The following is an 18,375-nucleotide window of genomic DNA, read 5'->3' as shown; positions in this document are numbered from 1 at the left end:
GTAGAACATAAGGAACTTGGAGAATATGGTTACCAGGGGAAAGGGGTGGAATGAAGTGGACAAAAACAGAACAAGATGCAGAACACAAGGCTTGGAAAAGGAAAGAAACATATTAAAAGCTCCTTCCCCCGCGTAACGATCACGTGATAAAAATAATAATTTATTTCTTAAATTGGACATAAGGTATGCCGTCACCGCCAAAGGGTTGCCCTTCGACTTGATTTTTATTACACTCATTGTACATGTCTGCCACGCTACCTAGCTCAAGGTATACTGCTGCTGCTGCCGTTGCCCGCTTTTTTATGTAGCTCACTGCCTACGCCTACCAGATTCATCCAGATATACGATTCGTTGCCACCAGAGTCTCAAAGGAAACTCGTCAAAGCAAATCTCGAGTACATTCTCGACTCTGCACCTAAGAGGAAGGCCAGACGAGGTACGCTCGTGGCGTTCTGGAGAGCTGAAATTGCCTCAATTACATCCAGTCGTGTGCTATGCCTCGAGGTATCGGAAACTGGCACTCCTTGATTCCACTTTTGGATCTGCGGGGAAAGAAGAAAGAGATCAATGGCCTGCTTGCCGACCTCGCACGCGATGCCAAGTGTTCCTTCGTGAAAGACAGGTCGAACCGCGACGAACTACTCACAGAAATCATCGACAGCATTTCGGCGTGGCTCTCTACGATATGGCTCGTCATCTACGAGCATCAAGTTCACTTTCGTGAAGCTCACCAATGTCTGCTGTTTATCTCCCATGTACTGGAGAAGCTCGACGATGGGTCCAGGGTTGGAGGGTACGTGTTGTCTTGTGCTGTATGGTAGCTACTTGACGCGTCCGCATAGATGCCAGTGCTCCATCAACACGTACGAGGTCGATATATGCATCAAACGGACGAACGGCAGAACTGTGAAACATTTTCTGTTCCACGGACCGCATAAAATCAGTTTGGTACTGCTGTGGATGTGGAGAGAATTGTTTGTTACCCTCTCTGCTTCCGGTGGGCATCGAGCTAGAGCACAACTTCTACCCGAGATGTTGTTGGATATCGAAGAAGAGATGGGGTGGAAGTCATTGGCGCGGCTGCTGTATGGAGGCAGAAAAGGTAAGTTGAGCCACGCTATCAAAGGATTTCATTTCTACGTTCTACAACCTTAGAAGATGAAGATGAGGAAAATGAAGAATGGGAAGACTACAATAGTGACAATGATGAAGACGATAAATCGGACTACGTCCCTGACACTGATGGCGTCCAGTGTTCTTGTCATCTTCACGCCCACCACTGGTCCGCGAAAATCGACCGACAGCGACTATATTTGCGAGCATATGTCCAAGAGCGACTACAAAGCATATTTGAGATTGGGCCTTCCCGGGATCTGTTCACCACTCTCGAAGCTCTAGGTGTTGACGACCCAATCGAGACACGCAAAAACTTATTTGACATTCTGTCCCAAGTCGCCGGGTACAGCTCTGACACGTTGGCCGCGGCCCTAGAAATCTACGCGACCGAGAACGAGACCCTTGCAGTTCTCAATCTCCTTGATTCTCATTCGTCGCTCCTCCGCCCACGCGACACTCAATTCCTGCAACTCGCCCTCCTCATGCTCTCCAAGTCACCCTCATTTCGAACCCGTGCTCTCCAAATGATTGAAAAAGAAATAATAGACCTGCTAGGCGCAGTCCATTCCGCCATCCGTTCAAATTTCTGCCGTATCGAAGTTTCTGTACATAGGGACGAGCTCCAGCGGATACTCAAGCTACCTTCTTCCTCGCCACAGCGGAGCGACCGACTCGAACAATGGGTAGACGATGTCATCACACCCTCCTCCGCGCCCCTCCACGCCGTCGCGTTCGCCGCTATGATTGTAGGTATCCCCGCGCCCGGGATCGAAGAGGGTGAAGATCCGGATTTCTTGGGACACTTGGACCTGGATCCATCCGACCCTGATTTGGAGGACCTCAGGCAGGAACTGAGGCCGCCGCTAGGGGAGCGGTTCGATGTCTGGATCGAGATCACCAGGCGCAATCAAGGGTGGGGCGTCCGTCTTGTCCAGGGTATATGCGAAAGCGACGGAACTCATGCCCTTTCTTGCGTGCGCATGATGTGGCCGAGGCTATGCAGGCAAGGTCGGGAATAAGTCAACTAATACTGATATCGTTAGCGTTGATTGACATGCCCTCGTAGGATCTCGGATCGACCGAGCAAGAGGCATGTGAGCGATGCCCTGAGTACGCTCTCGTCCTTTGCGAAGATTCAACGAAAGAAGATGGCTCTGAGGGCTGATAAGAAACGACAAAAACAGCAGCAGGAGCAACAGCCAGCTTCTTCAACACAGTCTTTCCAACTCAGTGCTGGCAGATTTGCATTTAACTTTTCACCGAGCCCTGCTGCACCTCCCGGCCATGCGTCTTTTGGTGGTATTGATGATCTTGATTAACGTATACCTGTATCATGCACTTAATAACTATTATTATGACAGATAACTTAGCCCCGCGCAGATAAGTGCATTGTCCATGTCCTTTGGCAACCTGCAAGACAACACATTTCCGCATACACATGGAGGCTGCGCTCAAAGGACCCTTCAGTTCACTACACACACATGTCGGTCATCTGTGACGTTCAAGTCATATCTTACGCTTGCATATCGAAGGCAAAAACACGCCCAGCGGCGTCTGGAAAACGTGTTTTTAGGCTTCGCAGCACGCTGCTCATTGCGAATATCGGTGTATCGTCACATATGATGGACTTTGTGAGCCTTTTGCCGTATATTTGAGGTAACGTTAGGGCTTGTCATTGGCCGTTGAAACGTTGATTGCCTGCGTGGGAAACTGTTATACTTAGCCGTGCGAACACGATCAGTGTGGGCCGCTATATGAGAATCAATGGAGTAAGTATCTATAGCAAGCACAAAGGAAGGTATTAAATAAATAAATAAACTGGTCCATCGAGAACCGAACATCTCCTCGGACACCATAACATATGGCGGAAGATGGTGAGTTTTTGACTAATTTAAGTAGATAAATTACTATCATCCAGGAAGGACGAAGATGGTTAGCAGTCGATCCACAACACGCACCGCGCGTTCGCAGAGATAACGCCAACCCAAGACGCTTTCAAAATGCTCTTACCACGGATTCTACGATCCACGCCAAGCAGAAGAAGGGAAAGTCCTTCCTTCCTTGCACCAGCACATCACGAAACAGAACATGAAGTAGGTGGGTATCTCGGTCAACAATCATCCGTGGAACATTATTCTTCCATTAAATCAAACAGCATACTTGACGGGGGGGAATTAACATTACATCTCGAATACATTTTCTTCTATTTTCCCTTCATTTTGCGACCACTTAGAGACGACCTGGGTAACAATGAGCCAACATCGTGGGAGACATGAACCGGTTACGCACCAACGTTGCCGAGGTCTTCACAGGCTTCCTTGACACGAACAACAAGCGTCTTCTCACCCTCACGCACCCAGACACGAGGATCGTAGAACTGCGCATTCATTTTAACATTCCAGCGAGAACAATACTTCAATGAAGGCACATACCTTCTTGTTGGGCTTGTCAGAGCCCTCAGGATTACCAACTTGGGTCTGGAGGTAGCCCTTCTTGTTCTGGACAAAGTCCCGGATACCGGCAAGATAAGCGAACTGGGTATCTGTGTCGACGTTCATCTTGACGACACCGTTGCTCACGGCAGTTTTGATTTCCTCCTTGGTGGACCCAGAACCGCCGTGGAAAACGAGGAACAACGGCTTCTCGGCCCCGCCGCCTAGTTTCTTACTCGCGAATGCTTGATGCTGTCCGAGCAGTCCAGGCTGGAGACGGACGTTTCCAGGCTTGTAGACACCGTGGACATTACCAAAGGCAGCGGCGATACTGAAGTTAGGGGAGATCTGGCTGAGGGCGCTGTAAACATCCCAAATGTCCTCTGGCTGCGTGTAGAGGCTGGCATTGTCAACGCCAGTGTTGTCGACACCATCTTCCTCACCGCCTGTGATACCGATTTCCATTTCAAGCCACAAACCGAGGGGCGCCATGCGTTTGAAGTACTTGACGCAAGTCGCGATGTTTTCCTCTTTTGGTTCCTCGGAAAGGTCGAGCATGTGAGAAGAGAAAAGGGGTTCCTGATGTTCCTTGAAATAGGCTTCATCGGCCTCGAGCATACCGTCGAACCAGGGCAAGAGTTTATGGGCGCAGTGGTCACTGTGGAGAATGACCGGGCTAAGATGGCGTGTTAAGATTGAGAATACCAAGTCTTAATGAATAAACCTACACTCCGTAAGCCTTGCTTACAGTTCGGACGTGGTGCGCGGCAGCTGTTGCGCCAGCAATAGAAGCCTGCTGCTTGTCGTTGGCCAGACCCTTGCCAGCGAAGTAGGCACTGCCGCCTTGGGAGACCTGGATGATGATGGGCGATTTGATGTCCCTACGGTAGCGATGAGCAAATCGCCGTTGGATACGGTCATGACGAGGCTTACCTGGCAGCCTCAAGTACAGCATTTGCAGTCGAGGATGAGGTTACATTCTACCGAACGCGAATGTGAGTATTATGAAATCAGATATGACAGGTCCGCTCACGATAGCCTATACGGTGAATACCGGTGATGAGTACAGATATCGCCCGGCAGCTGCAGAAAACTCACAGGAATAGCAAACTACACGAAAAATCAACATATATACGTCAAATCAAGCTCTATCCAGCGTACCTTGTTCTCCTTTGCGTACTCGAAGACTTTGCGGACATTATCGCCAGTCAAAACGCCAGCCTACCGTCACTGTTATCATCGGTTCCCAGCATCAGCTGGCTGCGACACTTACCGGAACGATGTCGAGGATGCCCATGATATTGCTTCGGGAAAAAGAGGAAGATTGTGAACGGAATTCCGATGGTGGTGGTCAGTACTTAGGAGCGATCGGATTCGAGTTTCCCCAATTTATGCGGAGCACGTGGTGGATCGGACCGGCTATTGCCGGGAGTACTTTCTATTGCGATCATCATGGCGTTCTCACCAATACCTGAGGCAACCTAGGGCAACCTGAGGCAGCGGTGGAGAATAAATAGTACATAGAACCGGTATTGCAGCCACGGGTATATTTGCGTATCGGGTTCTCAAACCCACTTCATTTCCGACTGGGTATCGAACAGACCAGGCAGGCAGCTTATCCGCGTCCTTCGTATCGCACACCACTCAATCAAGAGCCCTCTTCGCAGCTGGCTACACTGAAGAATCAGGCTTGGAAGTTATAAAGTATGGTGTATCGGGTGTGTTGGCGTTGGTATACTCGACGGATACAGAAAAGAGGGTCGAGTCAGGAATGGAAAGTCCAAGTTAGGATGTAAGCAGTCTCAAAAACTTTAGTCGGTAAGAATAAGAATAGGAAGGAAGGAAGTTATATAGGGGAATTCAAACCTTCTGAATTCGCATCGATTTCACGCTGATTTCACGTTCATGAGTTTGACTCTGATTTCGCGATTTTTTGAGTGCGAAATCCGGGTGAAATCCGATTTTGCTTTGACAACCCCCGAGTTCACGCTGATTTCGCACTGATTTGTAAGTCGTGCCGGCCTGCTCGTCCTGTCCGTGCATTTGCCGAACTCAATAATGAAAATCGCAGCGAAATCCGATTTCACTGACGGCTTTTTTATCTCATTTTATTTATTGGACATCAGACATCGAAATCGATGCGAAATCAATAGGTTTTATTTCCCCAATTAAATGATATAATTGCCGTGTGTAATGTGCTCAAGCCAGTATTTTACCTCAAATGCACTGTGAAGGAGAGGTACGACAGCTATTTCGACAAGACTGAGGACAAACTAGGGATCGTCAAGAAAGGCAGAGACGGCTACGATAAGGAAGATACAAAGAGGCAGTTGTTATCCAGATGCCCTCCGCAGGTGAGCAATCTTTACTAGACATGGGATTCAAAGGTGAAATACAACTAAACAAACACCTTGTTAGTCACGTAGTCATACAAGGGGTCCCCAACGAACCTGATACAGGAAGCGACACTGCAAAAGAGATTCAGAGCTTGCGATGTACTGACACTTCGCCCAAGATAGTCTTCCAGCACGAATAGATGGACCCAGGAGGGATGAGTGCCCCCGTTGTATCCTCGAATATTTCACCGATCAGGGCCCACAAACCTTCGAAGAAGTGAGAAATCACAAGAAAAAAATAACAGAAGAATACCTCACCTGGAGGTTTTTGGGTAACCTTGCGAAAGTAATAATTGATGCGCCAGAAAACAGAGTTGGAAGTTACAAGGTATGGTAGATCATGCTGTCATTGGGTATTGATGTCTTGATGTTGGTATACTCGACGGATACAGAAAAGAGGATCGAGTGAGAAGTGGAAAGTCCAAGTTGTGATGTAAGCAGTCTCAAAAAACTTTCAGTCGGTAAGAATGAGAATGATAACAATACAGTGCGTGTGTAATGTGTTCAAGCCAGTATTTTATCTACAATGCACAGTGAAGGAGGGGCGCAACGGTTATCTCGACAAGACCGAGGATATACTAGGGATCGTCAAGAAAGGCAGGGACGGTTACGATAACTTGTAGATTGGTGAACGTCTGTCTAGCCACCCTAGTCGTTGCAAGCAAGAAAGTGAGGATAAGGAGGAGACAAAGAGACGGTTGTTAACAGTTGAATGAGGCAGACGTCCGGATGCCTTTCACAGGCGAGCAATCTTTGCTAACCGTGGGATTCACGGGCGGAATACAGCTAAACAAACACCTTGTTAGTCACGTAGCCATATAAGGGGTCCACAACTAACCTGATGCAGGAAGCGACACCGTGAAAGAAACTCAGAGCTTGCGTTGTACCGACACTTCACCCAAGATAGTCTTCCAGCACGAATAGACGGACCCAGGAGGGATGAGGGCTCCCGTTGTGTCCTCGAATATTTCACCGATCAGGGTCCACAAACCTTCAAAGAAGTGAGAAATCAGAAAAATAAATAACGGAAAAATGCCTCACCTGGAGGTTTTGGGGCTGCCTTGCGGAAGTAATAATTGATGCGCCGTGCATCACCCATTTTTTCGACAAGCAGGGCGCGACCTCGGAAATGGAGGAGACCGTCTACATAGGAAGAGTTCAAAACCGTTTCCTTGAACGGTTCCTTCCTGATACAACACAGCATTCCTGGGGCAATCGCCAGAGTAGCCTCCCTCAAGAAGATGTCCCAGTGGACATCATCAACGACACCACGAATGTGGTCGACCTCTGGCTTCTCCGCGATGATGTGCCAATCGACGGGTAAGACACTGAGCTTGGTCGCCACCTTGTCGAGCGCTATGGATATTCGAGTCCGGATGAGCTGTTCGTTACAGAGTATGGACTCATGCCATCCACCTCGGATGCGGTAATTGACTTCGAAGTTGATTCGCTGAATATTTTTAAAGCACCTGCGAAAGCCGGAGTGATTTGGCAAGCTGGCCAGTACCGAGTAGGGTTCCATGGCGGCGTCTTTGGTAGTTTCAGTGAGGTCGACATGACAGGTAATAGAACGGACGGAATGAGGAAGGCCAGAGCAGTAGATTGCGGAGCTGTTGGTGCGAATGATAGTGCTGAGATAGACGAGGTATGCGACCGTTGGAATGTAGACGTCGCGAGAAGAAATTCGTGCAAAGACCTCTTTCCAGAGATTGTTGATGAGAGGGCAAGCTTTCATGAAGGTGATACGATCTTTCGAAGAATGCTCCGAGTACCAGAATTCTAAAACAACGACCTCAAGGAGCTCCGTAGGAAGCTCGAAACTGGTCATGGTGGTAAGAGAGAAGGATGTGGCAGGCTTTCAAGTTCGCGAGATCGAAGGTGTCGGCTTTCCGGGCCGTGTGTGTAGTATTGAAAATTTTTTCAGAAATTCAATCCTCCTTTATATAACCTCGACAAGCTATGTACGCGTTTTTCCTCTGTCAGGATTTCTCTGTACAACAGATTTCTCTTGTCAATATCCCCTTTTTTTGTTCCGTCCTGCGTTTTGAACATAACGAACGCTTCTTCACCGCTCCATCGAAGAAATAGGTTGCAATTATTATCACGCCACGATTCTTCAGTACCTGGAGACCCCCAATTTTGGTAACGATGTTAACTTGGTTCTTCTCTGATTGGTAAATACCAACCCCTTGCCTTCGCTGAACCAGTAGCTGACATACGACTCAAATTCGAAAGTATTGCAAGTGTTACATATTTCTATTGCGTGTCGTTCTGCTAGTATTCTAACTGCTTATTCTACCGTTCATCTCGTCCCAAATCAATCACAAGAAAGATTCATCAACTGGGTCTGCGGCAATTGGAGGATACGCCGCGTTGACCTGAGCCACCCACTGCTGGGCGGCGTCCAATTGATCATGCGGTGCTGTGAATGGCAGCGTGCTCCTAAATGCTAAGTAGTTCTCTACGATTGCTTGTACTCTTCTTTCCTGGGTGCCCAGACCAGTTGTGATTCTATCGAGATCAGTCCAACGAGGGGAGACGCGTGCAGCCAAGGCCCGTTCGGCAGAGTACAGAGCTTCTGCTATTTGTTTCGACACTAGGCATTGCCTTGATGGACGCTTCTTAGACGATGACAAATTAAATGTAACTGGTGTACGTACTGAGTCACTGTCAACGAGCAAAGCTGATATGCATCCGATTCCCTGGTGTCCACTTGACAGGAGGCGCGCTGATTGTCTATATATGTGTTGAATTCAATGAACTGCTGTTCAACCTTCTGTAAAAACCATGAGTAATTATTTATGCTTAGCGTTGTGCAAGTATACTTTGAGTGCAGCAGCCCTTTTGTTGTCTTGATCCTCTTGCATCGTTATTATAGTCCAGCTTCCTGGGAATACGGCGCCAACAAAGCATCCCAAAGCGATCTGTTCTATATTTCGACTCCAAAGCGAAAACGAGAGCACAAAAACAACATAAATATGCCATGGGTACTTTCCGATAATCTGGATTTCAAAGCGTATCAGAAACATGAAGAACAGATGGATATTTAGTACTATATTTGCTATGACTTACAAGGGCGATTGGGTACAAAAATTTGATGAACATCTTCTTGAATATTCCGGGCATGTTTGGGTATCGTAAGGAACAAAGCATCGAGAAATAGAACTGAAGAATGATTAATGGTCGAACTTATATTTCGACGTGACGTCACATTTTCACGTGATCGTGATCTGCACTCTGAAATTTTAAATTATTAAATATGTAGTTTTCGATTATTTTGACATCACAGTCACCTTGTGGACACTCAAACTTCAACCACTCGAACGTCCGACATATTCTTCGTGCATTTCTTAATTTCGTCTGTCGCAAGCGATTCGTACAAAAGGTTTTGCTTTTTAATGAAATTTCCACGCCATTTTACCTGAAATATAACGGTTCTAGAAAACATGGATTCAAGTTCATCTTCCCAGCAGCAGCAGCAGCCGTCTTTTTCTCCAAACCCCCTTGTACCTCAGGCAATCCTCCTGTTAGCCCTTTTCAATGAGCCCATTTCCTCACGCATCCTGCAAGCAAATGCATTCATGAAGATATTCTACAGTCTCTTCCTTTTATGCCACAGAATCTTCACAATCTCGCTCCTGTTATATGCATCGACCAAGCTCTTCGTGTACGTGGTGTCATCCCTCGCATTCGCTGCAGGATACGACGCAAAACATCGTGATGGACGTCAACCAGATCGTTGGACAGCGCGCGAGATGGCCGCCAGCCTTCACTGGATGATTGCATTCGCTTTGTCCTCAGCTGCATGGTCTCGTCCGAGCGGCTCAAGCTCCATATGGGGAACCTTGGAGGAGATAATCGCAGTGCTACCATTCGCTCTCTGTGCGCCTCCAGTGACTATTCAAATGCTGTCAATATTGGCCTACGCCGTCCGTACATATCTCTGGTCTCGAGATCGTGCTAAACAGAACAACATTTCCCGTCCATTGCCTTTCCCAACCTTCGAATACGTTCTGACGACTGTGTTGTCGATTGTCGCGATCATAATGGCCGTCGCCGTAGCTCGCATGGACTCCGTGTATAATCGAGAAGGACCAGGTTACTTTCGAAACCTCTGCGCCATACTTTCCGTCATACTGAAGGTTTTCGCCTGGTCTCATTTTGATCGCACAATCGTCTGTCTGCTTTTTCCTTATTCTCGGCTGGGCTCGTGGGCTGAAGGCGGGAGTTCGACGGGAACCAAGTGCTACAGCGATCAATTCGTCCGAGACGTCAGCACATTAAAGAAATATCTTATGTTTGTTGAACTCTCCCGATGTTCTGTGTTGCATCGTACTCATTTCCTTCTCACAGCTGCACAAAGCGTCACGGTTTTCCTTTCTTTCAACCAAAGCAATACATGACAAGCATACTTTTCTTGATGGCAACCAGACTTCATTATACGCCTTTAGCTTAAACGGCGCGCCCTTGCCACCTGTCAGCATTTCCAAGTCCAAAGATATAGACTCCCTAGCTTCAATTTGATCGCACAATCGTCTGTCTTCATTTTCATTATTCTCGGCTGGGCTCGTGGGCTGAAGGCGGGAATTCGACGGGAACCAAGCACTACAGCAATCACCACGTCCGAGACGCTAGCACATTAAAGACATATCTTACGTTAGTTGAACTCTCCCGATGTTCTGTGTTGCACCATACTTATTTCTTTCTCACAGTTGCACAAAACGGCGCGGTTTCACTTTCTTCCAGCCGAAGCAATACGTGACAAGCATACTTTTCTTGATAACAACCCGACTTCGTTACATGCCTCGAGCGCGCTCTTACCACCCTGTCAACATTTCCAAGTCCAAAGATATAGAATTTCCTCGCCGCTGTACGATCTGTAGAAATAGGGATTTTGCGCCAGCGATGTTACGGCCCGGCCGAGTTGCCTGGGAAGGGCCGGCCCGGAAGTACTGCTCCAGTAAACCTGTTTAACCTGCATCGACGTTTTTTCTTTGCCTTAGGGTACTGGCCACTAGTGACTATCGTTATGTTCGAATCTGTACTATGTTTCTGGTCGTCGTCCTGCCTTGGACAGCAATGCATTATGTGACGAATCCCTCCGAAAACCGAAGCTCTCAGAACTAGTAGTCGCGTACTCCCAGCTCCCGCATTACAACGATCGTCTGGAAATAGTCTTTCGATTTAAATTATTATTTTAGGCCCAACTGTGCTGACGTCACTTTCAATTGCTTAAATCGAAGCTCCCGTCAGTGACACTTTGCTTCTTTCCTCTTCCGAATGACGACTCTGGCCTTCACTTTTTTCGCATTCATGCTCTCAACCGTAAAGAAAATGTTCACTAGATATCTGAACCCAATCGCCCTTGTAAGTCGTCGCGAAAGTAGTATATCTGTATTTTCTAACGCAGTTGAAATCCAAAGTATCCGTGGCGCAGCTATTTCGTTTTCATCATCATCTTATTGCTTTGGACTCGGAATAAGGGATTCATCGCATTTGGAGCTATTGCTGGTGCCGTGTACCCCGTCAGCCGTACTATAATAGCAGAGCAAGAGCACCACAAGAAGATAATGTCCGAGATGTTCAAAGTACGCTTCCATCACGCCAAGTATGAATAATTACTCATGGTTGGTACAGAATGTCGGACTGCAGTTCAACGAACTCAGCGCATATCTCGACGATCAGCGCAACACCTTTCAAGTGAATGACGAAGAATCGGACGCATTGCAGCTTTGTTCGTCGACCATAACTCAGTACGTACACCAATAGCAGTCACTTTTCACCCTCTAAGACGCATACATCCAGGCAATGTCTTTTGTCGAAACAGAGAGCCGATGACCTGTACTCTGCGGCCCAAACCTTTATTGCTGGTGCTTTCCCTCGTTGGTCCGATTTTGCCCAGATCGTGATCGCTCTACGCAAGGAGGACGAGAAGATACGGGCCATCGTAGAGAGCTATTCGGCCTATAAAGTCACTCTGTCAGCCATCCCGCCGCATGATCAACTGGAAGCTGCTCAGCAGTGGACGGATGAGATCAACGCAGCGTATCCTCCAATTACCACAGACCCAGTTAATGGAAATTCCCTGTAACCAACATTGACGAGATGCAGAGTAGAGCACTCGGTTAGAATAATTACAGTAGAGCAACACGCAATGAGAACATGTACTTGATTTGTTTATCATGTCATGTCTACACGGACTGGTGAGGACGCGTCAAAATGCCCGTTCACGTCTGGTTCCACGAAATTGGTAGCGAAGCGAAGATAACGTAAAGTCGAAGGAAAATTGAGCCGCTGCTAGGGTCGAGTTCCTAGATTTTTACATTGGAAGAAAATTTGTTCATAGGGTCAGTTAATTTCTCGCAGAAGCCTTCAAGAAGAACACGTTCTCTTCAGGACATGACTTTGGCCAAAGTATACCTGTCCTCGTATATGTCTATGCATCTAACAGGAATGCTTGGATGTACTGGAGTCGTAGCAAGTAACCACTACGTATTTGTGTATTATACCACAATAGGACGGGTCTTTGTTCCCTTCGGAAGATAAATCAGCTCTTCAATAGTAGACTCGTCGTCCGAATCAATCATATTGAGGGACTCGTTGTGCTTTCGTTTTGACCCCATGCCCGGCGTTCCTTGATTCTTGGCCGGCTTAGGAGGAGGCAGAACCCAGTCCGCCGACCTCTCAACAAGCTCGCGTTGGAAACCAACATCATACCCCACACACTTCATTTTCCATACAGTCAATAACTGAATTAACATGTGAGAAGAGGACTTAGAAGTGAAAGGATCAGTCGACGCCTTATCAACCAACCCTGACGCAATGCGTGAGCCATCTGTTCCTTCGTGACATTCTTGTACCGGTTTCCACCTTGGAGAGCCTGGTCGATTTCTGCCTTTGCTGGTTTGCGACCAAGTTGGTGGCGCAGATGAACGATAGCTCTGCACCGAGTACCATACCCTGCCTTGGATATCTTATGTGCCCAAGTCGAAACAACCTTCAGAGCGTGTTAGGAATCATGACTCGACCTAATACGGCTATACATATTGCTCACAATGTTCTCCTGCTTCTCCCATTCTTCTACGGTCAGAGGCGCAGCTCTCTCCATCGAATACTGACCCATATATTGCCATTTCCCACTATCAATCCGGGAGAAAACTCTTTGAGTTTTTGGCCACTCGCTTTTGTTTCGAGAAGAGAAGAACAACCCTGGTGCCCCTGGTATTTGCGGAGCGTGAGGATTCATGTTCAAATTGAGGTACATGAAGTCATCCATGTGGTGTATGTCGAGGAATTTTTGAGCCGATATTCGGAAAGGTTTCTTGGGTGTTCCCGCCCCAAAACTTGCGACATGAAGCGACGATCTACAGTGACATCCCGGATTTCGGGGTCAAGATCCACATTGTAGACACGGAGGCCCCTGATACGATTCTGAACAGTATCCAGGGTTAGTTCTAGGTTTTTATTTTTCTTTATATCGGGCTGCAGAATCATATTATCGCAAAGTCGCTGGTTGTACCAGTGAAATATCACTTACGTTGACAAGTATTTGTATTGCCTGGTTGTCGTCATCGTCCTCGCCAATTCCAGGCGGAAATTTGTCTAGGACGGAGCGTAAGGTGGGAACAACCACCTCTACCTTGACCACCCGACGCCTTTTGCGAGGGGAGAAGAGGGAACCGGATCTCGAGTCAGTACTGGAAGATAGTCGGCTATCGGGAGTAGATGATTGGAGAGCTAGGTCTTCAAGGTGTACTTCTGGCTGGAATTCCTCGCCCAAAGGTAAGTCATGTAGGATGAAAGGGGGAGGAAAATCGACAAGTGCGCGGTGTTCCGAATCTGTCTCGACTTTCACAACGGAGACTTCAGTTCTAGTATAGAGTAATCGTCGACTTCTTCCCTCTTGAGTTCTTTCTCTATTGATTCTTGTACCATGCCGACCTCAAAGCCAGAATTCTATGAATTCGAGGTGTTGGTCAAAGAGTAAACGAAAAGGAAATGCATATTTGAAATTTCACGTTGAACTTAGTTTGCCATGCCGGCGGCACATAGTATGTATTCACTACGTCGTGCCGCAATGCCGCACCGCCAAGGGGATCATGCCGGCTCGGGCCGCATCCTCAGTTTCCAACCACCATTTCAACTTTCTCATTCGTAGCTTCTACGCCACAGAAAGGGAGACACTTTTCTCGTGGATTCTATAGCATACAGGTCGGCTGACTTACGCACTGATCTCATCTCATCTCAGTCGATACTAAATTTATGGGTTCATCTCGCACAAGTTCATCAGCTTATTGGTTTCGCTACAGCCGTAATTCCGACGCCTGACTTGCCTTCTAGTGTGGCAAGTTGACCGTTACGCGAAAAGCATGAGTTTTGCGTCAGCTGACGGGCTTTCTGAGCTGGCAACGCTCTGAAATTATCCGAGCAGTGGGACTACACTGGAGCGAAAACAGTATGGTCCTTGACCACGAGCGACAGCGCGAAGCAGTACTTGAGACTGCCCTGGGCGGCCCGCGACGAGATTCTGCTCAGAACATGACATTTTTATATAGCGTGGCGGCGATCGATTGACCGCCAGGAACTCGTCAGGAGCTGATGGAGAATCGCGTCAATGCCCTGCAATAACACGTTCTCTGGATTCGCCGAAGTGACTACTAGAGCTATTACTTGCTATTCTGCAGGTCAAGACAATTTCATCGAGCTCGTCTACTAATAAAATGGATTTACTTATACAGACGGCCGCCGAGATTAATGCTTCGTTGGTGATCGGAACAGAGACTCTCTCCCTCGTCTCGGAATTACTCGGCATAAATCCGGCTAAAGTGAAGTTTCAAGACATCGTGCATTCACAAACCAGCGTTCTCTGCTACTGCCCGTAGGGCCCGTTCGTTCCGTCGGTCCGCGGTGCAAAAATGAGAGCACTGTTTTTAGAGCAAGAACAAATGGTAAACCTGGTATAAAAGCTCTAGTTTTTGCGAGGAGTCTCTTCAGAACTGGTTCTTGTCTACCATGAAGTGGATCTACTCTCTCCTGATTTTCGTCGCGGTCAACGCTGTCTCTGTATGTACGCCGCCACTCGAAACGGCGTCACATTCTGATATTCTGACCAGGCCACTCCGCTTGAGAATAAAATTTTCAAGCGCGCATCTGTTTCCGATGTTGCTACCGTCGGTTATGCGACTCTCAACGGGGGGTAAGGTCTGTCCCCGGAATATATACGCCTGAACTGATGAACATCACAAGCACTACTGGTGGACGTGGTGGACCTACGACTACGGTCACGACGCTCGACGCTTTGACGAGCGCTGTTACTGGTAACAGTCCCAAGATCGTTATTATCTCAGGTAAACATACCTTCCCAAGTACTGAAAGGACGAACTCACATACGACTCTTGCGCCAGGCACTTTGACCGGCAATACTGTCGTCAAAGTTGGTTCGAACACGTCGGTTCTTGGTGCTCCCGGGGCAAGTAAGTGTTGCAATAAAAATGATGAAGAGTTACGTTCGTTTCTTATCCTTTTTCAGCGCTCAATGGCATCGGTCTTCGTGTGTTGTCGGAATCAAATGTGATCATTCGTAACATCAAAATATCCAAGGTTTTGGCGTCAGCTGGAGATGCCCTCGGCGTTCAGTCCGCCAGCCAAGTCTGGCTTGATCACCTGGATCTTTCCAGCGACAGAGACCATGACAAGGTATGTACCTACCGTTTATTTCTATTTTCCTGCAAGCCCTTATTCTTCTCCAGGACTTGTAAGTGCCTCATGTACTGAGCGGTGGAGTTAAGACTAACGAACGTTAGCTATGATGGTCTTCTCGATATTACTCACGGCTGCACCGGTGTGACCGTTACAAACAGCAAATTGTATACACACTGGAAGGCTTCTCTCGTCGGCCATTCCGATAGCAATGGGGCCGAGGACAGTCGCTATCACTGTTACCTTTGCTAACAACTGGTGGTTCGATCTGAACTCGCGTACTCCGTCATTCCGGTATGCTGGTCGTAATTTTTTCTCGAGCGACCTTCTGACAATCCGACAGATTCGGACATGGCCACATCTTCAACAACGTATGAATCTCTCTATATATTCAATGTGTACGTTCACCTTTTTCCATCTTTAGGTCTTCGATGACAACAACGATGGCATAAACACCCGTGATGGTGAGTATTTCGATTACTCATATAGTAAACGTTGTCTTAGTGCCAACTTCTAGGTGCTCAACTCCTCGTCGAAAATAATGTCTGGACTGGTAGGACCACTCTCCTTTTGTTCTATCAACACTGACACTGAAATTGTTCTAGGCACTGACAAGCCTCTTTACGCCACCGATGAAGGCTTTGCTGTATCTCGAGGCAATGGTATGTAGGCTCCCTTCACTTCCTACCCACTCCCTTCTCATACAGTTAATATCAGACTTCGGGCCTGATGGGGCAGACAGTGCGTAGCCCCCCTGGATCTCGATCGTTTACAAGTTTCTCATGATCTTACAGCCGCCCCCGTTGGAAACTTCAACACTGCGCCCTATTCTTACACACTGTTGCCAACTGCCAACGTCAGGGCCTCCGTTACAGCAAGCGCTGGGCAAACCTTGACTTTCTAATGAAGTCATCTTTAGTATGTACTAGGATTTCAAATTATAGGAAATTGACGTGCTGCCAAAAGTTTGAGGAGTCGAGTGCCAAGCTAGGTTCAATGAAGACTGTTTTGAAATATAACGATGCTTTCCCTTTCCCCATTATTCACAAGGACTTAGAGAACCTCAATGTCTTCACCGCATTATTATTGCTCGAACTTCTATTAAGAACGGCACTCCTGCGGCATGACGCCCTGTGATATATGATACCTTACAATAGTGCTGCTACAGAGTCCGACGCATCGGTATCAAGCGGAATCAGCGGCATCTTCCTCAGGTGACAGCCAACATGTTGACAAAAGCGGCTGTGTTGTTTTCATCTGCATCCAGCGCTTGCTTCTCAAAATAATATAAAGTAAGGGCTAGCTATTACGTTCAAGGACTCGAGCTGATAATGCACTCAGAAGCGATAATTGTACCTCCCCACGATGGCTACCCCCTGTTCTTGACTGCTAAAAGATACTGGTCATCCTCCCCTGCATCTCAAGGTTCGGATGCATTGACGCTGCTGTGCCTCCATGGAACGAGCTTTCACAAAGAGAGCTGGGAGCCAACTTTGGAAAAGATTTTCGATCTTGCTTCTTTTGGCGGTTCAGTGCGGATCCGGGAGGCGTGGACGCTGGATTGTCCCAATCATGGTGCATCAGCAGTGCTGAACGAGGGGGTGTTGCAGACACCAGAATTCTATCTGAAATGTGCGTTCGTCACATTCGACGACGATAAACATTAACAATAATTCGATCCAGTCAGCTGCGAGAAATACGCCCAGGCGGCGCATCGCTTCTTATTATCTAAATCTGCGCATGGCATCGACTTTAGAACGCGCAACCTTGTGGGTGTAGGGCATTCACTTGGAGGGGTGGCAATGTACGTGGCTTTGACCCACTGGCATTTCAACCGGTATTGACGGGATCTTTCGAACAGGACAATGCTGCAGTATATGTCACCTACGATCCCTTTCTTGTCGATAATACTTGTCGAACCGCTTTTGAGTCCAGCGGGTGCTGATCATCTAAAAAAGTTACGCTCCATTCTTATCAAGGGCGCATACGAACGTCGGGACGTATGGCCAGACCTCACGACGGCCATGGTCTCCCTCAAGAGGCGTGATCGGACGAAGAAGTGGGATCCGAGGATCCAACAGCTGTTTATTGTACGTTAACCTTTCGACGTCTACGGCGTTAAGTTAACATACGGCTGACGCCTATCCCGCTAGCAACATGCCATCCGACCGCATCCGGGTTCTTATCATGTTGAAAACCCTTACACGGGCTTTTCACTTGCTTGTACGAGGGATCAAGAAGCGGTACGTCGCACTTGATATCCAGGAGAAAAAGTCGAAACACGGTCTCATGAAACCTTAGGCCATGTATCGAGATCCAGAAGGTGCTACTAAGCCTATAGGCGACTTGAATAGAGCTTGCGCGAGTCGGCCAGTGCATCTAGTGTTGGGTGGTATCCATGATTTCTTGTAAGTCTAGGCGCTACCTACCAGTTTTCCTTCTCCTTGATTGTCGACACAGACCGAAACGAGTGCATGAGGCAATTGTTGATCCTAGTTCCGGACGACCCTTCGCTTCTATCACTACAATTCCAGAGTCTGGCCATCTGGTGAGTGTTTAATATGACTGAACAGAATTGCGTCGGTCTAAAAGTGATGCAAGGTACCGCAAGAGCAACCCGATAAACTAGGAGAAATAATATTTAATGCGCTGGTTTCAAACGGAACGCCACCAGGACGATCGAAGTTGTAAGTTTTGACCCGTGATTTACACATCGGAACACAAGAATGTAC

At 47.7% G+C, this 18,375-nt stretch overlaps 10 protein-coding genes across 10 annotated transcripts; 5 read left to right on the top strand and 5 right to left on the bottom strand.

The window, feature by feature from the left end:
* The first annotated feature begins 204 nt into the window (after nt 1-204).
* On the top strand, nt 205-2,531 carry EV420DRAFT_1552862 (uncharacterized protein). The gene is given in 8 exon segments (XM_060473526.1): nt 205-268; nt 330-436; nt 505-793; nt 843-1,102; nt 1,156-1,990; nt 2,010-2,040; nt 2,066-2,124; nt 2,183-2,531. 8 exon segments carry the CDS (start codon nt 243-245, stop codon nt 2,433-2,435), a joined length of 1,860 nt encoding a protein of 619 aa, XP_060329230.1. The 5' UTR covers nt 205-242; the 3' UTR covers nt 2,436-2,531.
* Nucleotides 2,532-2,535: 4 nt separating this feature from the next.
* On the bottom strand, nt 2,536-3,168 carry EV420DRAFT_1552861 (uncharacterized protein). Its single transcript, XM_060473525.1, has one exon. The coding sequence runs from the start codon at nt 2,970-2,972 to the stop codon at nt 2,730-2,732; it is 243 nt and encodes an 80-aa protein (XP_060329229.1). The 5' UTR covers nt 2,973-3,168; the 3' UTR covers nt 2,536-2,729.
* On the bottom strand, nt 3,169-4,935 carry EV420DRAFT_1552859 (uncharacterized protein). Its single transcript, XM_060473524.1, has 9 exons — nt 4,822-4,935; nt 4,710-4,769; nt 4,647-4,658; nt 4,582-4,587; nt 4,482-4,528; nt 4,277-4,429; nt 3,549-4,224; nt 3,406-3,493; nt 3,169-3,356 (listed from the first exon to the last, which is right to left on the bottom strand). Exons 1-9 carry the CDS (start codon nt 4,843-4,845, stop codon nt 3,346-3,348), a joined length of 1,077 nt encoding a protein of 358 aa, XP_060329228.1. The 5' UTR covers nt 4,846-4,935; the 3' UTR covers nt 3,169-3,345.
* A 1,729-nt stretch (nt 4,936-6,664) lies between these two features.
* On the bottom strand, nt 6,665-7,788 carry EV420DRAFT_557424 (uncharacterized protein). The gene is made up of 3 exons (XM_060482572.1): nt 6,986-7,788; nt 6,783-6,935; nt 6,665-6,730 (listed from the first exon to the last, which is right to left on the bottom strand). The coding sequence occupies exons 1-2, from the start codon at nt 7,770-7,772 to the stop codon at nt 6,814-6,816; spliced, it is 909 nt and encodes a 302-aa protein (XP_060329227.1). The 5' UTR covers nt 7,773-7,788; the 3' UTR covers nt 6,665-6,730; nt 6,783-6,813.
* Nucleotides 7,789-8,188: 400 nt separating this feature from the next.
* Nucleotides 8,189-9,123, bottom strand: EV420DRAFT_1749137 (uncharacterized protein). Its single transcript, XM_060480276.1, has 4 exons — nt 9,017-9,123; nt 8,770-8,946; nt 8,605-8,720; nt 8,189-8,551 (listed from the first exon to the last, which is right to left on the bottom strand). The coding sequence occupies exons 1-4, from the start codon at nt 9,095-9,097 to the stop codon at nt 8,266-8,268; spliced, it is 660 nt and encodes a 219-aa protein (XP_060329226.1). The 5' UTR covers nt 9,098-9,123; the 3' UTR covers nt 8,189-8,265.
* Nucleotides 9,124-9,226: 103 nt separating this feature from the next.
* EV420DRAFT_557406 (uncharacterized protein) lies at nt 9,227-10,598 on the top strand. Its single transcript, XM_060482571.1, has 3 exons — nt 9,227-9,329; nt 9,386-10,241; nt 10,298-10,598. Exons 2-3 carry the CDS (start codon nt 9,391-9,393, stop codon nt 10,398-10,400), a joined length of 954 nt encoding a protein of 317 aa, XP_060329225.1. The 5' UTR covers nt 9,227-9,329; nt 9,386-9,390; the 3' UTR covers nt 10,401-10,598.
* Nucleotides 10,599-11,127: 529 nt separating this feature from the next.
* EV420DRAFT_557404 (uncharacterized protein) lies at nt 11,128-12,112 on the top strand. Its single transcript, XM_060482570.1, has 4 exons — nt 11,128-11,311; nt 11,368-11,532; nt 11,582-11,697; nt 11,750-12,112. The coding sequence occupies exons 1-4, from the start codon at nt 11,225-11,227 to the stop codon at nt 12,033-12,035; spliced, it is 654 nt and encodes a 217-aa protein (XP_060329224.1). The 5' UTR covers nt 11,128-11,224; the 3' UTR covers nt 12,036-12,112.
* Nucleotides 12,113-12,223: 111 nt separating this feature from the next.
* EV420DRAFT_1765366 (uncharacterized protein) lies at nt 12,224-13,735 on the bottom strand (the record flags this gene model as incomplete). Its single annotated transcript, XM_060480825.1, has 6 exons — nt 12,224-12,693; nt 12,750-12,941; nt 12,999-13,162; nt 13,207-13,426; nt 13,482-13,641; nt 13,701-13,735. 6 exons carry the CDS (start codon nt 13,733-13,735, stop codon nt 12,448-12,450), a joined length of 1,017 nt encoding a protein of 338 aa, XP_060329223.1. The 3' UTR covers nt 12,224-12,447.
* A 740-nt stretch (nt 13,736-14,475) lies between these two features.
* On the top strand, nt 14,476-16,680 carry EV420DRAFT_1552850 (pectate lyase). The gene is made up of 12 exons (XM_060473523.1): nt 14,476-14,628; nt 14,683-15,007; nt 15,058-15,140; nt 15,191-15,381; nt 15,474-15,640; nt 15,694-15,698; nt 15,748-15,835; nt 16,068-16,107; nt 16,161-16,196; nt 16,249-16,305; nt 16,361-16,384; nt 16,438-16,680. The coding sequence occupies exons 2-12, from the start codon at nt 14,957-14,959 to the stop codon at nt 16,545-16,547; spliced, it is 852 nt and encodes a 283-aa protein (XP_060329222.1). The 5' UTR covers nt 14,476-14,628; nt 14,683-14,956; the 3' UTR covers nt 16,548-16,680.
* A 294-nt stretch (nt 16,681-16,974) lies between these two features.
* EV420DRAFT_1621240 (Alpha/beta hydrolase fold-1) lies at nt 16,975-18,334 on the top strand (the record flags this gene model as incomplete). The annotated part of the gene is made up of 7 exons (XM_060475677.1): nt 16,975-17,275; nt 17,327-17,447; nt 17,505-17,733; nt 17,797-17,886; nt 17,945-18,051; nt 18,104-18,191; nt 18,245-18,334. 7 exons carry the CDS (start codon nt 16,975-16,977, stop codon nt 18,332-18,334), a joined length of 1,026 nt encoding a protein of 341 aa, XP_060329221.1.
* Nucleotides 18,335-18,375: the final 41 nt, after the last annotated feature.

Source organism: Desarmillaria tabescens (assembly GCF_030435595.1).
Source record: "Desarmillaria tabescens strain CCBAS 213 chromosome Unknown EV420scaffold_24, whole genome shotgun sequence".
Taxonomy (NCBI): Eukaryota; Fungi; Basidiomycota; class Agaricomycetes; order Agaricales; family Physalacriaceae; genus Desarmillaria; species Desarmillaria tabescens.
The sequence above is the reverse complement of the archived record's forward strand: the minus strand, read 5'-3'. Positions and strand labels throughout refer to the sequence as shown.

Excerpts from the sequence above, each read along its gene's own strand:
- EV420DRAFT_1552862 (XM_060473526.1), top strand. The coding sequence starts at position 243 with ATGTCTGCCACGCTACCTAGCTCAAG. Across the intron at positions 269-329 it reads GCCACGCTACCTAGCTCAAG|ATTCATCCAGATATACGATT; the intron begins GTATACTGCTGC and ends TACGCCTACCAG. Across the intron at positions 1,103-1,155 it reads GCTGTATGGAGGCAGAAAAG|AAGATGAAGATGAGGAAAAT; the intron begins GTAAGTTGAGCC and ends CTACAACCTTAG.
- EV420DRAFT_1552861 (XM_060473525.1), bottom strand. The coding sequence starts at position 2,972 with ATGGTGTCCGAGGAGATGTTCGGTTCTCGATGGACCAGTTTATTTATT.
- EV420DRAFT_1552859 (XM_060473524.1), bottom strand. The coding sequence starts at position 4,845 with ATGGGCATCCTCGACATCGTTCCG. Across the intron at positions 4,430-4,481 it reads GCTGTACTTGAGGCTGCCAG|GGACATCAAATCGCCCATCA; the intron begins GTAAGCCTCGTC and ends TCGCTACCGTAG. Across the intron at positions 3,494-3,548 it reads CTGACAAGCCCAACAAGAAG|TTCTACGATCCTCGTGTCTG; the intron begins GTATGTGCCTTC and ends ATGAATGCGCAG.
- EV420DRAFT_557406 (XM_060482571.1), top strand. The coding sequence starts at position 9,391 with ATGGATTCAAGTTCATCTTCCCAGCAGCAGCAGCAGCCGTCTTTTTCT. Across the intron at positions 10,242-10,297 it reads ACATTAAAGAAATATCTTAT|CTGCACAAAGCGTCACGGTT; the intron begins GTTTGTTGAACT and ends TCCTTCTCACAG.
- EV420DRAFT_557424 (XM_060482572.1), bottom strand. The coding sequence starts at position 7,772 with ATGACCAGTTTCGAGCTTCCTACGGAGCTCCTTGAGGTCGTTGTTTTA. Across the intron at positions 6,936-6,985 it reads GGCAGCCCCAAAACCTCCAG|GTTTGTGGACCCTGATCGGT; the intron begins GTGAGGCATTTT and ends ACTTCTTTGAAG.
- EV420DRAFT_1749137 (XM_060480276.1), bottom strand. The coding sequence starts at position 9,097 with ATGCTTTGTTCCTTACGATACCCAAACATGCCCGGAATATTCAAGAAG. Across the intron at positions 8,947-9,016 it reads TTTTGTACCCAATCGCCCTT|ATTATCGGAAAGTACCCATG; the intron begins GTAAGTCATAGC and ends TTTGAAATCCAG. Across the intron at positions 8,552-8,604 it reads TGCTCGTTGACAGTGACTCA|GCAATGCCTAGTGTCGAAAC; the intron begins GTACGTACACCA and ends GCGTCCATCAAG.
- EV420DRAFT_557404 (XM_060482570.1), top strand. The coding sequence starts at position 11,225 with ATGACGACTCTGGCCTTCACTTTTTTCGCATTCATGCTCTCAACCGTA. Across the intron at positions 11,312-11,367 it reads ATCTGAACCCAATCGCCCTT|TATCCGTGGCGCAGCTATTT; the intron begins GTAAGTCGTCGC and ends TGAAATCCAAAG. Across the intron at positions 11,533-11,581 it reads TAATGTCCGAGATGTTCAAA|AATGTCGGACTGCAGTTCAA; the intron begins GTACGCTTCCAT and ends TGGTTGGTACAG.
- EV420DRAFT_1552850 (XM_060473523.1), top strand. The coding sequence starts at position 14,957 with ATGAAGTGGATCTACTCTCTCCTGATTTTCGTCGCGGTCAACGCTGTC. Across the intron at positions 15,836-16,067 it reads CACACTGGAAGGCTTCTCTC|GTCTTCGATGACAACAACGA; the intron begins GTCGGCCATTCC and ends TTCCATCTTTAG. Across the intron at positions 16,108-16,160 it reads TGGCATAAACACCCGTGATG|GTGCTCAACTCCTCGTCGAA; the intron begins GTGAGTATTTCG and ends GCCAACTTCTAG.